Raw genomic sequence first — 22,248 nt, forward strand, 5'->3', positions numbered from 1 at the left:
GCCCTGTGCTGCCAGCGTGCCCCTTCCGCTTGGGGGCAGGCCATAGGCGCCGACTTCTGCTCCCGCCGGTGGGTGCTCGACGGGGCAGAAGTGCTGGGAGGAGCAGGAATGCGGTGCGCTCAAGGGAGGAGGTGGGGGAGCTTGGCTGCCGGTGGGTGCGGAGCACCCGCTAATTTTTCCCCAGGGGTGCTCCAGCCCCAGAGCACGCCCACAATCGGTGCCTATGTGGCAGGCCCATGCCATGCCTCCCAAGCCCCCCACCCCGACTGCCTATGGCTAGAGCTCCTCTAGACCCACTATGCCCAGCACCCTCCAACCCCCCCAACAAATGCACAGCGCCCTGTACAACACCACCCCTGCCCAGCGCCCCTTGCCCACAGTCCCACCACAACTGCCCAACACCCCACACAGAACCCCCCCCCCACTCCCTAGTGGCCCAACATGCACAGATCTTCCCTGCTCCTTCACTGTCCAGCACCCCCTACCCAGATCCCTCAGAGACCCACTCCCTCATACTCTGCTTCCTGGCTGCCCTGCTGGGAGGGGACTGTGTCTGCTGGGCTGAGCCAGCAGTGCAGCCAGGGCTGGTCTGGAGTGAGGAATCGCTCTGGCCCCTCAGGAGTGGCACAACCAGCCAGGCCAGGGCCTGCCCTGGCCGGACTCCCTCAAGACATACTTGCCTGGAGAGGCCCAGCCAAGCCCCCGACACTGCCCCCACAGCTGGCCGAGACTGGCCAGGCTTCTGCACCAGTCCCTGGTGCTCAGCTCCAGGGAGACAGGCGGGGCCCCGTAAGGGATGGGAAGCAGAGACTGCCCGGAACCGGAGGTGCACTGGTGTCCGGTCAGGGGGCAGAGAAGAGCAGGGGAGTGGGGCCAGGGGGCAGAGAGAAGCCATCGGCCAGCTGGCGGGTAGGCCAAGAGAAGCAAGTAGTGAGCTGGGGACACAGTGCAAGGGGAGCAGCCGGGGGCCCCTTCTGAGCATGGGCCCAGCTCCATGGAGCCACTGGCGCTATTGTAAACCCAGCACTGCCACTGTGGTTTAATTACCTGATAACTTCACGTTGCTTAACTGTTTACTTGTTTCTAATGCAGCCAATGGCTTGTCTTTTCCTGGGGTCACTATTCCTTTAATTCTTTCCACAAACTTTTTGGTTATATACAATCTGTGGTATTTGGAAAACAAAACAAAGACATTTAAACACTGAAAAGACTGCATGCAACCAGGCAGAAAGCTAAGATATATTAAACATGATTATAGTAAATTATTTCAGTTTTGGTTTATAGAGTATAGATTAGTGTGTATATATATATATTTTAAAATACATTTTCTGTATTGAGTGTACATATAGTTAATGAACTGGACTGGTACATTTGTTTAGTTTGATCCTGCAAACACTTATGCATGTGAATAACTTTACACACAGTCCAGCTGAACTCAGCAGGACTACTTGTGCATAGTTACTCCCAAGCATAAAGACTTGAAGAATCAGGACCGTATTGTGTATCGTATCATATCTTGTTGGCCAAGAATTCCCGTCCCCCCGCTGAATTTTAGATATGTGCATGTCCAAATCATTAAGGGCTGGGCTATAACTTTATAATTCAGCTCCAGCAAGACCCAGCATGTAGCCTCAGGAGCAGGGCAGGAACCAAATTGTTAGTGAGTGCCAGTCTGGCCCCTGCTACTTTCTTCTTCTGGGGGAAAGTCAGTTGCACCAGACATCTTGATGGTATAATTCACTTATCCCGCTGCATGGGCTCAGTTGTGCTAGATGATGCATTGTGGAGGTAGATGCAAGGCTCTCCCTATTTCCCCCTCTTCTTGCTCACCTGAGCATGATGGAGAGTAGCGGTGGAGGTGGCTGCTTTCCTCACATTCTAACTTTGGAGATGGGGGGGGGGGATTAACTCCTTATCTGTCCCCTGTAGACAGTAGCCAGGGTTACTGCTGAGCCTAAAACTGATGAAATTACGGAGTACATTGGCAATTACTGGATGGCATGTAATTCATTACATGTATTCCTTTTCAGTTGATAGTCATTTCAAACCTGTCCTAATATTTAAACATTTACCACTTTTTAGATTTCAGAGTAGCAGCCGTGTTAATCTGTATCCGCAAAAAGAAAAGGAGTACTTGTGGCACCCTAGAGTTTGTGTTTTGTAGTGGGTTTGGTACTGACAGTTTTAAATTAATTTAGCACTTTCTTTCTACCAGGTGGCTAATGACAATTTTTTCAGTGCAACAAATTTATGGGGTAAGTGATTTGGATGCTAATTTTAGACAATCAGTCAATGCTACACACTTCAACCAGGTAGCATTCCCTACCAAGATGAATATAGCTGCTTAGTAGTACAGAGCTGTGTCTTTCCCCACATCCAATCTGTGGCCAAATACTATTACATGTCCCTCCACAACATTTCTAAACTCCTCCCTTTCCTTTCTGGCCTGTGGCCAAGTTGCTTGTCCATGCCATAAATACTGTAATCTTCTGCTCTCCAGTCTCATTAATACTGACCTGCCACATCCATCCAAACCCTGCTATCAAAATCATCATCCTTACCTTTTGCTTTGTCACCTGCCTTTTCTAATCACTTCATTGGTCCCCAATCTTCCCTCTAATTTTTCCCATGCATGTGCGGAATGAATTTTGTTATGTGCACCAATATAGAGGTGATGTGTGGTGGGGCTGAGGGGTTTGGAGTGTGGGAGGGGGCTCAAGGCAGGGGCAGAGGGTTGGAGCAGGGGGGAGATGACGGCTCCAACTGGGGGTGCAGGGTGCGGGAGGGGGCTCAGGGCTGGGACAGAAGGCTGAGGCATGGTGGGATGAGGGCGCCAGATGGGGGTGCAGGCTCTGGGCTGGGGCCAGGGATGAGGGGTTTGGGGTGCAGGCTGCCCCAGGGCTGCTGCGGGGAGAGAGGTCTCCCCCCAGCCCTCTCTCACTACAGCAGCTCTGGAGCCAGGGGAGAGCGTGTCTCCCCTGCCGCAGCAGCTCTGGAGCTGGGGCCGGGGGGAGGCGCAAAGCCCTTAGTAGGCTTCTTACATTTGGAATGCCCATCTCAATTTGTTTGCCAACCCATGTACTTCACCTCATATGAATACCAACTAAAACTCACTTTTGGCATGAAGCCATGAAAGGGGGAGGATATGTAACCCCTCCAAAAAGGAGCAGGACCCAAACTATCAAGGCATATATATGCCTTACTGAGTAATCACGGGACCACCCTACTACTCTTGTCCTTCCTCTCATTTTCTTTTCCTGTCCTATTAAATATAGACTGTATGTGTAACCCACTCTAGCACAGTATCTACTCTTTCCCCTTTCTAGAGGCTGGTTGACAAAAGTTAAAAGCTTATTACATCTACTTGCTAGAAGAGTATTCCTCTATCTCAAGTGATAGAAGCTCAGGCTTTTAGTGCTGAAGGACTTGGCATCAGACCCTGCCGAGAACCAAATGTGGGGTCATTAAATATGCTTCCTGGGGAAGGGAACATGTCCACTATATTTTGAAGTGACTGATACATTTTGGGGTACTAAAAACAAAAAAAAATTGTTTAAGAAAACAGTTTTTAATCTTTTAACCCAAAGACAATAAAATATTTTGATAGAATCCTTATTTATTTATATTTTAGAGCAAATTTGAGAAGAGTTTACAAAAAATCTTTAATTGTAATTTAATCTAGATACTGAAAGCCAGAGAAAATTGAAGGAATTAATTTGGAAGTTAGCAGAATGAATTCAAAATTGCCAAACCACAGTTAGTCATTACCATTAAGATACCAATATTAACAATTTGAGATACTACATTAGGATTTTTTTATGCAATAGGAAATAAAGAAACACTATTAAGGCTGCAAAGTGAGGCACTCAACAATTTGTAAATGCTAGAATTAAGATAGGCTTTGCAACCTTAATTCTGCTCCAGATGCTTTATAATGTAGACATACAATATCTCATATTGTTTTTCATCACAGCATTCCTCAATCATGGAGTTCACAGTACATACCTTGCACAGTACATATCTTGCTCAATATTTCTTTTTAGCTTCATCCTCCAGTATATACCCTCATTCATTATTTAGGCTGCAGTTCAGCAAGGTGCTGAAGCAGGTGTCTAACTTCAAGTGCACACAAATAGTCAAGTTTCAGAGTAGCAGCCGTGTTAGTCTGTATTCGCAAAAAGAAAAGGAGTACCCGTGGGACCTTAGAGACTAACAAATTTATTAGAGCATAAGCTTTTGTGAGCTACAGCTCACTTCATCGGATGCATTTGGTGGAAAAAGCAGAGGAGAGATTTATATACACACACACAGAGAACATGAAACAATGGGTTTATCATACACACTGTAAGGAGAGTGATCACTTAAGATAAGCCATCACCAGCAGCAGGGGGGGGAAAGGAGGAAAACCTTTCATGGTGACAAGCAAGGTAGGCTAATTCCAGCAGTTAACAAGAATATCAGAGGAACAGTGGGGGGGAGGGGTAGGAGGGAGAAATACCATGGGGAAATAGTTTTACTTTGTGTAATGACTCATCCATTCCCAGTCTCTATTCAAGCCTAAGTTAATTGTATCCAGTTTGCAAATTAATTCCAATTCAGCAGTCTCTCTTTGGAGTCTGTTTTTGAAGCTTTTTTGTTGAAGTATAGCCACTCTTAGGTCTGTGATCGAGTGACCAGAGAGATTGAAGTGTTCTCCAACTGGTTTTTAAATGTTATAATTCTTGACGTCTGATTTGTGTCCATTCATTCTTTTACGTAGAGACTGTCCAGTTTGGCCAATGTACATGGCAGAGGGGCATTGCTGGCACATGATGGCATATATCACATTGGTAGATGCGCAGGTGAACGAGCCTCTGATAGTGTGGCTGATGTGATTAGGCCCTATGATGGTATCCCCTGAATAGATATGTGGACAGAGTTGGCAACGGGCTTTGTTGCAAGGATAGGTTCCTGGGTTAGTGGTTCTGTTGTGTGGTGTGTGGTTGCTGGTGACTATTTGCTTCAGAGTGGGGGGCTGTCTGTAAGCAAGGACTGGTCTGTCTCCCAAGATCTGTGAGAGTGATGGGTCGTCCTTCAGGATAGGTTGTAGATCCTTGATGATGCGTTGGAGAGGTTTTAGTTGGGGGCTGAAGGTGATGGCTAATGGCGTTCTGTTGTTTTCTTTGTTGGGCCTGTCCTGTAGTAGGTGACTTCTGGGTACTCTTCTGGCTCTGTCAATCTGTTTCTTCACTTCAGCAGGTGGGTATTGTAGTTGTAGGAATGCATGATGGAGATCTTGTAGGTGTTTGTCTCTGTCTGAGGGGTTGGAGCAAATGCGGTTATATCGTAGCGCTTGGCTGTAGACAATGGATCGAGTGGTATGATCTGGATGAAAGCTAGAGGCATGTAGGTAGGAATAGCGGTCAGTAGGTTTCCGATATAGGGTGGTGTTTATGTGACCATCGCTTATTAGCACCGTAGTGTCCAGGAAGTGGATCTCTTGTTAGGACTGGTCCAGGCTGAGGTTGATGGTGGGATGGAAATTGTTGAAATCATGGTGGAATTCCTCAAGAGCTTCTTTTCCATGGGTCCAGATGATGAAGATGTCATCAATGTAGCGCAAATAGAGTAGGGGCATTAGGGGACGAGAGCTGAGGAAGCGTTGTTCTAAGTCAGCCATAAAAATGTTGGCATACTGTGGGGCCATGCGGGTACCCATCGCAGTGCCGCTGATTTGAAGGTATACATTGTCACCAAATGTGAAATAGTTATGTGTCAGGACAAAGTCACAAAGTTCCCCATGGTATTTCTCCCTCCCACCCCTCCCCCCCACTGTTCCTCTGATATTCTTGTTAACTGCTGGAATTAGCCTACCTTGCTTGTCACCATGAAAGGTTTTCCTCCTTTCCCCCCCCGCTGCTGGTGATGGCTTATCTTAAGTGATCACTCTCCTTACAGTGTGTATGATAAACCCATTGTTTCATGTTCTCTGTGTGTGTGTATATAAATCTCTCCTCTGCTTTTTCCACCAAATGCATCCGATGAAGTGAGCTGTAGCTCACGAAAGCTTATGCTCTAATAAATTTGTTAGTCTCTAAGGTGCCACGGGTACTCCTTTTCTTTTTACAAATAGTCAAGTGTACTGAAGTCACTGGAACTAATGTGTTTAAAGTTAAGTATATATTTCAAGTACCCCGCAGAATTGGGACCTTACTGCACATCATCCAAACCCCTCTCTGAGTAAGAATTTGTTAATTTATTCTTTACTATGGCACTCTTCTTTGTAGACTGAGTTTCTCAAATATTAGTAAATCTATTTTCATAATTACTCTGAGAGGTAGGGAAGTACTATTATTCCTATTTGTTATCCCTATTTTACAGATAGGCAACTGAGCTAAAAAGAGATTAAAGCCCAACTTTTCAAAAAGGACACTAACTTTGGGTGCCCAACTCAACATTTATGGTCTGATCTTTTCTCCCCAGAGGTGCTGAGCATTCACACCTCCCATTTAATTCAGTTGGATGTGAGTGCTCACACTGGGTATCCAGAAAATGGGAAACACCTAATTAGTGGCTACTTCCAAAATATTTACCCTAGATTACATTGGAAGTATGTGGCCAGAACCAGGATGCAACCCAGTTCTCACAGGTCCCTGCTTAGAGATTTAGCCATAAGACATTATTTCTCTTCCAGCAACCCCTACCATATACACTTGAACTCATTGTTGAAATCAGTGGGACTACTTATAGAGTAAGGTACTACTCAGCTGGAGTTAGGGTGGCAGAATCTAATCCCAGGTTACTAAATCTGCTGCTCCAGGTCTCCAAAGGATTCAAAAATAACTGCAAAGATGTCACATTTTTCTAATATATATAAAATGTTAGTAAGATAAAGAAAACATTTTAATAGTTTAAGTTGTTTAAATAAAGGAAATTTGCGGATATCCTACTTATGATAGAGGTAAAATTGGAAATAGGTATCTTGTAATAAAAAGAGTATCACCTGTGGGATGTATATAACTATAGGTGTGGGTTTTTTTGTTCTCGGTGTTGTGCATCCTCAATGTTCTAGGAGTCTGGTTACTACAGAAGGCAGCTGTCATTTTCTGGGGGCAAAAGTTGATACAAAATGTTAGAGGTTTCAGAGTAGGAGCCGTGTTAGTCTGTATTCGCAAAAAGAAAAGGAGTACTTGTGGCACCTTAGAGACTAACAAATTTATTAGAGCATAAGCTTTCGTGAGCTACAGCTCAGAGGAGACATATACTGTTCTGTCACAGAGACTTTACTTTTGTTCCTCTGTTTTTTATAAACTATTGTGACAAAGTTCCTGCTCTACCTTGGTGGGTCTTGCGCTTATTGGTGGATTTGCTCGCCTTGGAGCTTCACGGCAGTCCTCAGCTTGGCCGTTTTTCTGAACCCACAGTCCAGGTCGACTCCTCCTGTGTCTGACCAGGAGTTGGGAGGATTTGGGGGGAACCCAGGCCCGCCCTCTACTCCAGGTTCCAGCCCAGGGCCCTGTGGAATGCAGCTGTCTAGAGTGCCTCCTGGAACAGCTATGCAACAGCTACAACTCCCTGGGCTACTCTCGCATGGCCTCCTCCCAACACGTTCTTTATCCTCACCATAGAACCTTCCTCCTGGTGTCTGATAATGCTTGTACACCTCAGTCCTCCAACAGTCCACATTCTCACTCTCAGCTCCTAATACCTCTTGCTCCCGTCAAGTAGCCTGGGGCTAGTATATCTGCCTTCTGTTACTCTCCTACAGCCATCTGGCCCGACCCTGTCACACTATATATGTTTTAAAATTTAAACATAATGAAAGGATTTGGTTGTTCCTTGACTTTGGAAAAATTTAAGAATTAGAATCCTTCAAGGGAGGGAAATAAAATATTCAAAATTCAGGAAATTTGTATCTGCACTCACCTTCCATTTAATGAAGACAAGAGTGTTACAAACTACAGATGAAAGTGCCTATCTTGGTCCTTGACTTTTCTTCCCAAAAAGTAGAAAGGTCTTGGTGAACATGTACTTGAGCATGTGTGGAATGGAAAAGATAAAGATGCATCATCTGAGTTCTAGTGGTTGGACGGCGGGCCTCTCAGTTGTATCAGTATGGTGAATAAGTTAAACACTGAGCTTTCAGTAAAGCATTTACAACACAAAATATCTGCATCAAACCCAAGAATCTGGCCAAGTAATTATCTGTATTAGAATACTAAATCTCATGTAATGAAGTTAGAATAAATAGGAACTTAAACTTTAGCTATATAGTACTCATAATCTAACAGCTGCTCGTCACTAAGGTTGCAAAATAAAGACTGATAGTCTCCTTTAGAAAGGATGTTCTTAAAAATAGGGGAGTGCTCGAACATTGAAAATCTGATTAATTTGAATAGAAGAAGGTGCAATGAGTGCCCCTATAGAAGTACATATTGTGACGGGGCAAGGCCAGATGGCTATAGAAAAGTACTGGGAGATAGATATATTAGCTCCAAGCTAAACAAATCCCTGGTACCAGGATAAGTGAAATGGCAGCTACACCAGGTGAAATAAGACACCTGGGGCCAATTAAGAACTTTCCAGAAGGCAGGGAGAAGGCTAGGTTGATTGGGACACCTGAAGCCAATCAGGGGCTGGCTAAAACTAGTTAAAAGCCTCCCAGTTAATCAGGTGGGTGTGCATGTCAGGAGCTGTGGGAAGAAGTGGTGCTGTTGGAGAGGCTGAGTAGTACACACCATATCAGGCACAAGGAAGGAGGCCCTGAGGTAAGGGTGAAGTGGAGCTTGAGGAAGTGAGGGCTGCTGTGGGGGAAGTAGCCCAGGGAATTGTACATGTCATGTTTCTAAATGGTCAGCTACCGTAGCTGATACTATTAGGATTCCTGGGCTGGAGCCCGGAGTAGAGGGTGGGCCTGGGCTCCCCGCACCTTTGCCCCCTGATTAATCACTGAGACTGGGAGATAACAGAGACTGTGCAAGGAAGGATAACTTCTCCTTACCTCCTTTGCTGGCTTATGATTAAAATGGAGCACAGACTACAGCGCTTGTAGACTCTGGGAGTGCTATCACCCTCATATCGGGTAAGCTGGTAAAAAGTAGTCAGCTGCTATGAGCCAATTGCGTAGCAGTGACGTGCATGCATGGGCCCGTGAGTCATTACCCCACCATCCCAGTGGAGATAGAGGTTCAGGGAAACCCCATTGAGGTGACCGTGGGCGTAGTTCCTAAACTCCCATATCCTGTAGTCATTGGGAGGGACTATCCAGGGTTTGATAATTTACTCCTCCCGGAGAGACTGGAGGGAAGTGGGGATCCTGAGGACAGCGACTCGTCACCAGGGGAATGTCAACCCCCGATGTTCGCTGAGATTTCTCAGGATCTGGGCTCAGCCCCCTGAAAGACCCGGAAGATAGAAAAAGAGAGGAAGGCCACAAAGGCCTTGGGAACCCGGATCCTGACCCAGGGCCAGAAGACCTCCCTAGTAGGCAGATGGACGCGAGCAACCAACAGAGAAACTTCCACCACAGAAGGTGAGCCAGAAGCTGCCCCCTCCATGATGGCAGTGAGCCGTTGGAAGAAGCAGAAGCCAGCCCCTGGGAACTTGGGCAGGTTAGTCCTGTGAGAGAGACTTTTGGGCGGGACCAGGCGGAGGACCCCAGATATGATAACGCCAGGAAAGAGGTGGCCGAGATCGATAGGATACCCATGGATGGGAAGGTCCGGGGTCCCAGACCTTCTTTTATAGTGAAGAAAGATCTCCTGTACCGCGTGGTGCAAATGTAAGAGCAAGAGCTACAACAACTTCTGGGGGCAAGAAAACATCAAAAAGCCATATTGAGTCTCGTCCACAGTCACCTGTTTGGAGGACACCTAGGGGTAGAGAAAACCCAGGCACGGATCCTGCGGAGGTTCTTCTGGCCAGGAGTACATGAAGATGTCCGGCAATACTGCACCTCTTGTCCGGAGTGTCAGTTACACAGCCCTCACCCGCACTTGCGGGCTCCTTTGATACCTCTTCCAATAATAGAGGTTCCTTTTGAACGGATAGCCATGGATCTGGTAGGGCCGCTAGAGAAGACAGCTCGGGGCCACCAACATGTGCTTGTTGTACTGGACTGTGCAACCCGGTACCCGGAAGCTGTTCCCCTGCGCAACACAGCTTCCAAGACAATAGCTAAGGAGCTAGTACAGATCTTTGCCCGTGTTGGGCTATCCAAGGAGATATTGACTGATCAAGGGACACCCTTCATGTCCAAGTTGATGAAAGATCTCTGTTCCTTGCTTCATGTGCAAGCCCTACGGACCTCTGAATATCACCCGCAAACAGATGGCCTTGTGGAAAGGTTCAATAGGACTCTAAAGGCCATGATCAGGAAAGTGGTGAGCCGGGATGGGAAAGATTGGGATACCCTATTGCCTTACCTCATGTTCGCCATCCGGGAGGTTCCGCAAGCCTCCACGGGTTTTTCTCCATTCAAACTACTATATGGGCGCCACCCTCGGGGCATATTGGATATAGCCAGAGAAGCCTGGGAAGAGGAGCCAAATCCTGGAAGGAACATAGTTGAGCATGTACTGCAGATGAGAGATCGGATAGCCCGAGTTACGGCCATTGTATGGGAACACTTGGAGAGAGCACAGGAGACCCAACGAACCCATTATAACCACCAAGCGAAGCTTCGATAGTTCCAACCAGGGGATCGGGTGATGGTACTGGTGCCCACAGCAGAAAGTAAACTGTTGGCCCAGTGGCAGGGACCCTATGAAATAATCAAAGCCGTGGGAGAGGTGAACTATAAGGTGTGGCAGCCAGGCTGCCGGAAATTGGAGCAAATTTACCACATCAATCTTCTAAAACCTTGGCACGATCGAGAGGCATGCTTAGTCATGCAGGAGACCCTTCCCCAGGAGGATAACTTACACGAGCAAGTGAGGATATCATCCGACTTGACGCCGATCCAAAAGATTGAGGCAGCCGACATGATTAATCGCAACCGAGATGTGTTCTCTACAAAACCAGGGCGGACGACTGAGACCTATCACCATATCTGCATGATCCCCGGAGCCAAGGTAACATTGAGACCCTACCAAATCCAAGCAGCCAAAAGAGAAGAAATCAAGGCTGAAGTAAAGAAAAGGTTAGAATTAGGGGTTATTGAAGAATCTTACAGTCAGTGGTCCAGTCCCATTGTTCTAGTGCCTAAACCTGACGGTACCATGAGATTCTGTAATGACTTTCGCCGACTGAATGAAATATCCCAGTTTGATGCATACCCCATACCACGCATCGACGAACTGGTTGACCGACTGGGTAGTGCCTGATTCTTGACTACACTGGATCTACACTGGCAGATTCCTCTGACCAAAGAAGCTAAAGAAAAGACAGCATTCTCCACCCCGGATGGGCTATCCCAGTACACCGTCCTCCCTTTTGGGCTACATGGGGCCCCAGCCACATTCCAGTGCCTCATGGATAAGCTGCTGGGCCCCCATACTAGTTATGCAGCTGCATACCTAGATGATGTCGTCATCCATACACCAGACTGGGGAACCCACTTGGAGAAAGTTGAGGCAGTACTGCGCACCTTAAGGCGGGCTGGCTTCACTGCTAATCCCTCTAAATGCGCCATAGGGCTAGCAAGAGGCTACATACCTGGGATATATTGTGGGAAGGGGCATAGTGAAGCCCCAAACGAATAAGCTAGAGGCAATTCAAGACTGGCCCCGGCCGACCCGAAAGAAGCAGGTCCGTTCATTCCTAGGCTTGGTAGGCTACTACCGATGTTTTATTCCCCACTTCACCACTAGAGCAAGTCCTCTAACGGACCTGGTGAAGGCCTGAGGTCCAGACATGGTAAAGTGGACTGACGCTGCAGAGGGGGCATTTACAGACCTTCGGACGGCCCTCTGTAATGACCCCGTACTCATAGCCCCAGACTTTAACAGGGAATTTATTTTACAAACAGACACTTCTGAGGTGGGGTTGGGGGAAGTTCTGTCGCAAATGGTGGGAGAAGAGGAACCCCTGATCCTCTACCTAAGCAGGAAGCTTCTCCCAAGAGAACAGAAATACGCAGTAGTCAAGAGAGAATGCCTTGCTGTCAAATGGGCTATGGAGACACTGCGTTATTACTGCTTAGGCTGGCGATTTACTCTTGTGACAGACCATGCACCCCTCCAGTGGATGCAGTGGAATAAGGAAAAGAATGCAAGGGTCACCAGGTGATTCTTATCCCTCCAACCATTCTAGTTCCACATACGGCACAGGGCTGGATAGTCTGTCATGAGCATTTTGCCTGGCGTCCCAAGTTGCCCAACTCTATGGTGTTGAGCAGAGGGGGGGATATGTGACTGGGCAAGGCCAGATGGCTATAGAAAAGTAGCGGGAGATAGATATATTAGCTCCAAGCTAATCAAATCCCTGGTGTCAGGATAAGTGAAATGGCAGCTGCTCCAGGTCAATTAAGACACCTGGGGCCAATTAAGAACTTTCCAGAAGGCAGGGAGAAGGCTAGGTTGATTGGGACACCTGAAGCCAATCCGGCTGGCTAAAACTAGTTAAAAGCCTCCCAGTTGGTCAGGTGGGTGTGCATGTCAGGAGCTGTGGGAGGAAGTTGTGCTGTTGGAGAGGCTGAGTAGTACGCACCATATCAGGCACAAGGAAGGAGGCCCTGAGGTAAGGGTGAAGTGGAACTTGAGGAAGTGAGGGCTGCTGTGGGGGAAGTAGCCCAGGGAATTGTACATGTCATGTTTCTAAATGGTCAGCTACCATAGCTGATACTATTAGGGTCCCTGGGCTGGAGCCTGGAGTAGAGGGTGGGCCTGGGCTCCTGCCCCCCACCTTTGCCCCCTGATTAATCACTGAGACTGGGAGATAACAGAGACTGTGCAAGGAAGGATAACTTCTCCTCACCTCCCTCACTGGATTATGATTCAAATGGCTCAGTAGACTGTGACCCTTGTCTGTAGAGAGAGAAGGGTTACGTGCAGGGTCACGGTGAGACTCTGAGGCTAGCGAAATCCACCAGGAAACACGGGACCCATGGAGGCAAGGACAGAGCTTTATTACAATATTTGTATAACTTTATCATTTATATGCACTGATCAGCCAACTGCACTTGACATTCAGATGTACAAATGGTTATTTGTGTGCATAAATCTGTTTAGGGTATTTGCCAGTACAGGGAATGTTTTCATTAGTTTTGCAGGTGCAACTGTTGTCTGTCCTTGAAAGGTTAATTTTCAGACATTCCATAATTCTATCTATACATCTTTGTTTAAGGTTAAAAAAGAACGGGACCAATAGTCTTTATTCACAAAGGCTCTTTCATATGAAAGCCATAATCAGTTATGACACTGTTAAGGTAGATTTCTTCCAACATCCATCCAGTAAATTAATCAGGTGACACTTTGCACAGTGGCTTACCAATATGGAATAGAGAGACCATAAAATTCAGAGCCATTGGCATAATTGCTCTACCACACCTCGTTTGGTGAAAAGATGGGGTAAATCCAAAGTATTAAGATACTATTCCTATCTCATCAGAAAATGACCACAAAATAGGACACTAAAACTCTGTGCAATTAACACGGTCATATAAATTAGTGTTAGAGAAGCAATGTTAAGACAGTTTTACTATGAGGCAGTTTATGCTAATTTCTAATAAGTAGGGCTGTCGATTAATTGCGATTAACTCATGCGATTAAATAAAATAATAATTGCAATTTAAAAAATTAATATTGCACTGTTAAACAATAGAATACCAATTTAAATTTATTAAATATTTTTGGATGTTTTTCTACATTTTCTTATATATAGATTTCAGTTACACAGTATACAAAGTAGACAGTGCTCACTTGTTTTTTTTTATTACAAATATTTGCACTGTAAAAATGGCAAACAAAAGAAATATTATTTTTCAATTCGCTTCATACAAGTACTGTAGTGCAATCTCTTTATGGTGAAAATGCAACTTACAAATGTAGATTATTTTTGTAACATAACTGCACTCAAAAACAAAACAATGTAAAACTTCAGAGCCTGCAAGTCCGCTCAGTCCTACTTCTTGTTCAGCCAGTCTCTAAGAGAAACAGATTTGTTTATGTGTACAGAAGATAATGCTGCCTGCTTCTTATTTACATCACCTGAGAGTGAGAACAGACATTCGCATGGCACTTTTTTAGCTGGCATTGCAAGGTATTTACGTGCCAGATATGCTGAACATCCGTATGTCCCTTCGTACTTCGGCCACCATTCCAGGGGACATACTTCCATGCTGCTGATGCTCGTTAAAAATAATGCATTAATTAAATTTGTGGCTGAACTCCGTGGGGGGAAAATAGTATGTCTCCTGTTCTGTTATCCCACATTCTGTCATATATTTCATGTTATAGCAGTCTTGGATGACAAGCCAGCACATGTTGTTCATTTTAAGAATACTTTCACTGCAGATTTGACAAAATGCAAAGAAGGTACCAATGTGAGATTTCTAAAGATAGCGACATCACTCGACCCACGGTTTAAGAATCTGAAGTGCCTTCCAAAATCTGTGAGGAACAAGGTGTGGAACATGCTTTCAGAAGTTTTAAAAGAATAACACTCCAATGTGGAAACGACAGAACCAAACCACCAAAAAAGAAAATGAACTTTGTGCTGATGGCATCAGATGATGTAAATGAACATGCGTCAGTTTGCACTGCTTTGGATAGTTATCAAGCAGAACCTATTATCAACATGGACACATCTTCTAGAATGGTGGTTGAAGCATGAAGGGACATATGAATAGTTAGTGCATTTGGCACGTAAATATCTTGTGATGCCAGCTACAACAGTGCCATGCAAATGCCTATTCTCACTTTCAGGTGATATAGTAAACAAGAATTGGGCAGCTATCTCCTGCAAATGCCAACAAACTTATTTGTCTGAGCGATTGGCTGAACAAGATGTGGGACTGAGTGGACTCGTAGGCTCTAAAGTTTTACAGTGTTTTGTTTTTGAATGCAGTTATGTAACAAAAAAAATCTACATTTGTAAATTGCACTTTCACCATAAAGAGATTGCACTACAGTACTTGTATGAAGTGAATTGAAAAATACTCTTTTGTTTTATACAGTGCAAATATTTGAAATAAAAATATAAAGTGAGCACTGTATAGTTTGTATTCTGTGTTGTAATTGAAGTCAATATATTTGAAGATGTAGGAAGTATTCAAAACTATTTAAATGTATTTTATAATTCTTTAACAGTGCGATTAATCGTGCAATGAATCACAATAATTTTTAAATAGTTTTACAGCCCTACTAATAAGGTTTATAAAACAGCTATTCTGTTAATCTATGTTGTGACTGCTGACATATTAGCATCTTTGGTACGAGGTTAAATGATGTACTAGCTATTTAAATAAATACTTTTCCTAGTATGATAAAGAAATGTTAGTAGCAACTTGCAGTCCTTTGACATTCCAGTTTTTAATAACAAGGAAAGGGACTAACTCAGAACAGATATGTATTCTCATGGGAAATTTAGTACATGATAGAGAAGCAGTCTGAGAGTGTCGGTAATTCCTTCTTGTTCTGAAGTTCAGTATCACCAGACATTTTGAAAATATTTGAGATAAAACAAACTGACTCCTCCTCCTCATCTATGATTAATTTTCTCCTTGAAAAACTGAAATATGAGCCCTATTGTTGTCTCTCTCTTACTGAAACCAATGGCAAAATTTACACAGATTTCTATGGAATCAGAATCAGTCACTGAATCAGTATATTTCACACTGTCATTTTTTGAATTCATTTACCTAAATTATAGTTTCTTATCAGCCTTTTTAATATTAGGCTTGTTTTTTTTTCAAGACCACCTATGGCATTTGGACACTCATTTCTAATTAAAATTAATGGAAACTAGGTGTTCAAATCACCTAAGCAGCTTTGCAAATTTTATTCTTAATCTGCATTTTATATAGGCATAGTCAGTTGTTTACTTAATACTGCTCATTTGCTGGCATTGCTGTTACGAAATTAAATAAAAATTACCATTTTGGGACACTAAAAAGAACATGTTTGTTCTACTTATTACATTGTAAATCAATTGAATGTATGCGTCCTGATATATTAGAATCCCATTAAACATATTTGTTTTCAACATTACATCAACTTCATGGAAAAAGTCTTTCACCTCCTTGTTACTAACAGTATAATTTTATAGAATTTAAAAAGGAAAGAGATCCATTATGTCAGTCAGTCCCCAATTCTATGTAATGCAGTATTGCTTTGTGCAGACACTTTAAAAAAAAAAAAAGTGCTTAAGGCCCAGATCCTCAAAGGTATTGGTGCTTAATTGATATTGTGGAGTGACTTGCCGAAATACCTTTCTAGCTCTTGGACTAAGTTTTAATTTTGACTAGCCTAGGTCTAAACGCTTATTGTAGCAAAATTCTTCCTAATGTTTAGCCTACATTTTATATTCCTTAATTACATCCAATTACACCTAGTTAATAATCACCTGATACCGCTTGTCACGGGGTCACTCATCACACTATTGCGTCATGCAGGGCCTTTTGGGAATTAGCTCAGTCCCAGCGGGTGCACCTCGGGTGATAGTGGCTCTCCTGTTCTCGCCTACAGACTTGATATGGCTCCTTCCTCTCTGCGTCTGCTTCGTAGCACAGTCTTTTGACCATGTCACCATCCGGTTTCCCCCCATTATGGGGGACTCTTCCAATAAGAGTCCAGCCATTCCTCACAGCAGCTTGGCAGGCTTGGCTAGTGGGGGGCAGGCCACTACATCTCTACTTACATGAAGTCTTGAGCTGTTACTTGATGTTCTTTGTTTCATTAAAATGTGTTGTATTGGATAACAAGTATACTGTATATAAACTAATAACCTCTTAATTTTTAGGGCAAATATTCATATATTGGTCCATGTGGAGGACAAGATTGTTCGGTTTGCCAGTGCTTTCCTGAAAAAGGATCAAGAGTAAGTGATTTAATATACCAATAATTGTTATTGAAAAATATTGCTCATTTTGTGCACATCTCTCATTTAAAATCACTAGGGCTGTTGAACATTGGGAGCTCCAATAAGAAAGTCCCAACTTGGCAAGATAGGAAACAGATCTAAGTCTGCCCATTGGTGTGAAGTTCAAGCACGTGCACTATCAAAGAAATTCAAGACCATAGGTCATTTCTAGGCAGATTAGCCCACAGAGAAGATCCGGTTGTAATAACATAACTTTCATTTTAAAGAGATTAGAGACTTTTCAGGATGAGCAGGACAATTAGAAAAATGTCATTTTTAAGGCATCTTCAATTTGAAATCTGTCCACCTTCTCAGATGTCCTCTAAATGGCCAGTCAAATGAGAGTATGTTTTTGCCATTTTATAATTGTATTTTTGCAGAAACCTAGGTTATTTTTTATCTTCATGTTGATCTGAAATTTCTTTTGGTTCTCCTAATCTTTTATCACCTTTTCATGATTTTCAGTACACTAGATAATTGTCTTGGGTATAAGAAAATTTGAGTTATTTCAGTGTATTGCGTTTAAAATGTGAAATTCAGCAGGTGTGGTTTTTTAGCTAATATTGTTAGGACTAGTAATTTAAGTATCTCCTTAGACAGAGATGTTACATAGTAGTCACTAGGTATGAGTATTGAAATATTACCAGCTTTTGGCAGTTTACACAAGTTGCTATTTGTTTATAAGTATGTGGGCTTTCTGTTACTGGTTTATAAATTTGATAAAGACAAGGTAGGTGAGGTAAATTTTTTTTTTGGATGAACTTCTGTTGGTGGAAGGTGTGACACTATGCCCCATATACTTCATAGAAATATTGTTATAATATGATTAAAGCATATCTAAAATATATTTTATGCAAGATGGGTCTTGTGAGGTATCATTGGAAAGGTTATGATTTACTGAATATTATTATCCTATTTGTATGCATGTATCATTTTTGTATATAAAGTTATGAATATTGATTATACATCCGTACTACAAAAGTGGTAGTTGCACGTGGGGAACACAGACCAGACAAAATACAATCAGTCTGGCTGGTTAGCTGGGGACAGGTCAATGAACCATTAGGGAGGACAATATGTCTTTGAAGATGCTAATCTTCCACCTTCCTGAGAAGCTTCCTGGGGTGCTACAAACAGCCTTTGACTCATGTCTGCTTTGACACTGCAGGGTCATGTGATCATGTCACTGGACTCCATGATAAAATACCAGTATTTTTCCACTTGGAGAAGGGGGGAACCACACTGAAAAGCAAAGGATTCCCACCATATGTAAAGTCTATTTAAGACAGGGAAGTGAGATGATTGGGGTTCATTCTTCACTGAATCTCTGCCCGGGATGACTGCTGGAAACATCTAAGAAACAAAGACAAGGTTGGGGGATGGGGGAGGGGGGAATCCAGCCTGGAAAAAGTGTCTGGCCTGTGAAAGAAATACCTGGAGTTTTAAGCTACAAGCAAGAGCAGCCTGTCTTTAAGAACCACTGCAATCTGCTAAAAACAACACTTAGGATGAAAAATTACTACTTGTAACCAGTTTCTTTAGTGTGTTAAGCTTAGTTTGCGTGTTTATTTGCTCAGTAATCTGCTTTGATCTGTTTGCTATCCCTTATAATCACTTAAAATATATCTTTTGTACTTAATACATCTGTTTTTGTTTTCTCTAAAACCAGTTTGTGGAATTCATAACTCATCTGGGGGAAAGCTGTGTATATCTTCCTCCACATTGACAGAGGGGGCGAATTTTATGAGTTTACACTGTACAGTTCTCTGTGCAGCGCAAGACAATATAGTGCTGGATTTGCCCCCCAAAGGGGGTGTGCACTTCAGTGCTGGGCAATTCCCTAGCTGAGTCTTCCCATGCAGAGGTGATTTCAGTGTCTGTGTCTTTCTGCAGTTGAGTGTGGCCCTACCTGTGTGTGTGCTGGAGGAGGCTTGAGGGCCTGGCTCAGCAGGACAGTGTAAGGGAGCCCAGGCTTGTGGATCAGGCGGGCTCAGTGGTATCCCAGTATATCAGATGGCACCCCAGAGTGGGGGTGGGCAACCTGTCATAGAAGGTACAAGTTTTCAAGCTACACAGAAGCTTTTCTTCAGGTCTGAGGAAGGAAGTGGAGTATTTGAACTAAATACACATTGGGACAGCTTGTTAAGCAGAAGGGGTAACACATTTGATTTGGACATTTGAAATGAAGTTGGCAGTGGGGGCTAGATTGTTATACAGAAAGGGTTTGGAGTGGGAAAATAAGAGTAGCAGGCAGTGTGGTGTGTTACAAATTGTTGTAAAGAGCTATAAAACCAGTGTTCCTGTGAAGTCCATGGTTTTTGGTGTCTAGGAGAGTTATGAATGTAAATTCCCAGGGTTGCCTTTTGAAGGTGTTGTGCAAGTTTCATTTGAGGACAAGTAATTGAAAGATCAGATATGGAGTGATCGCTTTGTGAAAAATGTTTGCCTGTGGTTTTTGTCTTTTGTCATTTTTCTATACGAGTTCATTTGAGAGCATAATGATTGTCTGGTTTCACCCCCATAGTTGTTACAGGGGCATGTGGTATGATAAACATGTGTAGGACCCAGAAATCTTGAAAGGTGTGATGTGGGGGCTATTGGTCATTGTAGGCACGGAGATATGTTCACAGGTTTTGCATCTGTTGTTCAGGCAGAGTCTGGTGCTGCTTTGAGTTGGTATGTCCCTGCTGGTGGGGGGCTTGCTTCTGATGATGAGCTTAACAAAGTTGGGGGCTTGTTTGAAGGCCAGAAGATGGGGGAAAGATTTCTTTTAGGATGTGGTCCCCATCAAGTATGGGTTACAATTGTTTGTTACCCTGTGGATTCCAGTGTGGTGTGGGAGGTGACAGCTAAAGAGGTGTGGTCAGTAGTTTTGGGTTTTTTCCCCTCTATTGAAGCAGGTTCTCCCAGGGTATTTGGGTGACCCAATGCATGATGCAATGTACATTTCTGGTGGAATGCTCTTATTTGTGAAGGTGGCTTTTCTGCAGCTGAGTGTGTTTAGTTGTTATCCTGGACTCTCTCTCCGGCACCAGTTCTGTGGTATCTGAGTGCCTAGCTGTAGATAAGAGATTTTTTGGTGTGTCTGGGGTGGTTGCTGGAACTGTGGAGGTAAGTGCCGTGATTGGTGGGTTTCTTGAATAAAGCTGTCTGCATTGTTCCATTATTTAAGATAATTGTGGTGTCCAGAAAGTTGATGCTGGGGTGGCAGTTTGATGGATGGGTGGTGGCGGTTTAAGTTGTGGTGGAAATCTAGGAGGAAGTTTAGGTTGTCTGTACAAAGGATGAAAATATCATCAATGTATCTCACGTATAACAGTGGTTGATGGTGCATTTTTCCAGAAATTCTTCCTTGAGGTGGCTCATGAAGAGGATGGCATATTGGGGAACCATCCTAGTACTCCTGGCTGTTCCCATGGTTTGGACAAAGGGTTTATTGTTAAATGTGAAGTTGTTGTGGGTGAGAATAAAATGGATGAGTTTGGCGATGTTTTTTGGCAATGTTATAATATAAATTGATGTCAGCTCCACCTCAAAATACATAGCAGTGCAGCGATAGAAAACGTAAGTTAGGAGTGTGATTGAGATAGGAGATTCAGAAAGTAATGCAGGACTATTGATTTGGGTTTGGATATGTTTGGATACATTCCCTGATTTGCAAGAAACTGAAAGACTGATTTAGGAATGAAATGTTTTTCTTTCAAGTCATTAAATGTCAGAATTTTGGGGCAAATAAGAAAGCCTCAATATCATGGATTAATTTAAAGAAAAACACATAAAATTAGGGAGTCCTTATTAATGAATGAAGTTTTATTCTAATCACAGTGGGAGATGTTTTCACTAGTTGGGAACAAAATTGCATATAAATGAAATTGAGATGTAGTGGTTTGCACTAATTTAGGCTCACTAATGTTCTGACATTGCTCTGCCAAACCCTGAGATGTCAATATCTGCTGGAGATGAGAAGGCACATCCCTAAGTCCTCTTCACAGTGTCGGTTCAGATGATGCAAAGAACTAGGCGGCACAGAAAGCCCTCCCACACATGCAGGTGGAACAGGTTCAGCCCCAGCTGTTCCCTGCTGTATCCTTCATGGTTAATGATTTTGGGAATCCCAAATAGCATCATCAGTGCAGGTTCTGTTTTATGCCTTCTATCTTTGCTGGAAGGCAGGGCTGAGATAAACATATAGGTGGCTGATGCATGTGCAATGGTGTCTTATTCCAGAGTTATGCACTACCAGTTTATCTGTTGGAGTGGGAGGCCAGTAAACACACAGCTGGTCTCTGGGCATAGGATGCCTTTATTTGCATGGAACACGCTCCTTTTTCCTCTTATACTATCCTTTCCCCAGTCTTAGGATGCATATAAATAGTAGATGTGCGCCTTCTCTGGTTTTCTCCACTGCTGTGAATTTGAGCACATCTTCAAAGCACTATACTCTTGAGATGTGCTCCATTGTGATTTCACTTTCTCCTCTTTGTGCAAGAGTACAGAATTTGGCCCCGTGTTCTAAAATAACGATTATAATAAACGTTTCTAACAGGACAGTATTTATACACATGCTGTTGTGCAATACAGTATACTTAATATGCTTCAGTGTAACTGTAGCTATATACTTTACTTCTATAACAAGTGAATATTATATGTAAATTGTGTAATTTAAGCCAGCACACACACTGAAAGATGCAATCTGTATTAGGAAATGCCGGGAGGAATCCCAGCTAAAATCTCAGAGAATGCATGCTACAGCACTAACATTACTACCCTTTCAGCACTTGCTCCTTTCCGCTCCCAGCGAGCTCTGCTAGCCAGTGCAGAAGGGGTTCAGGCCATGGCCCTGCCCTTTCCCTGTGTCTCCCTATGTCCTTTAAGGGCTTAAACCAACTTCCATTAAAAGAAGGACTCCCATTCCCTGTCCCCTCATACACCAGCATAAGGACAGGCACAGTTGAACTCTAGGAGCCAGGTTCTCAGCTGATGTAAATTGGCCTAGTTCTGTGGATGTCACTGGAATTAGGCTAATTTATACCACTTAAGGATCCCACCCAATATTTTGAATTTTGTATAGTAAATATTTAAATACTTATGAGAAAAAAATAAAATCACAACTGACACGAACAACCAGCCTCAGCCGAGTGACTAAGGATTGAATGAGCATGGAGTCCGAACTCTTCCCCTCTCACTCATACAGATAGTCCCCTACAGGCCAGGATTAAGGCTCATTTGCAGGATGATACAAGGAAACAT

The 22,248-nt window shown here is 43.6% G+C and overlaps 1 protein-coding gene across 7 annotated transcripts in view; it reads left to right on the forward strand.

The window, feature by feature from the left end:
- Positions 1-22,248, forward strand: part of COL4A4 (collagen type IV alpha 4 chain) — a 149,771-nt gene that overhangs the window by 796 nt on the left and 126,727 nt on the right. For all 7 annotated transcript variants that reach the window (XM_038417514.2, XM_038417516.2, XM_038417517.2 and 4 more), the window contains exons 2-3: positions 2,216-2,255; positions 16,879-16,956. In XM_038417514.2, the coding sequence (XP_038273442.2) occupies positions 2,216-2,255; positions 16,879-16,956 (118 nt within the window). The remainder of the gene's footprint in view (positions 1-2,215; positions 2,256-16,878; positions 16,957-22,248) is intronic.

The sequence above is a fragment of the Dermochelys coriacea genome, chromosome 9, assembly GCF_009764565.3.
Source record: "Dermochelys coriacea isolate rDerCor1 chromosome 9, rDerCor1.pri.v4, whole genome shotgun sequence".
Lineage (NCBI taxonomy): Eukaryota > Metazoa > Chordata > Testudines > Dermochelyidae > Dermochelys > Dermochelys coriacea.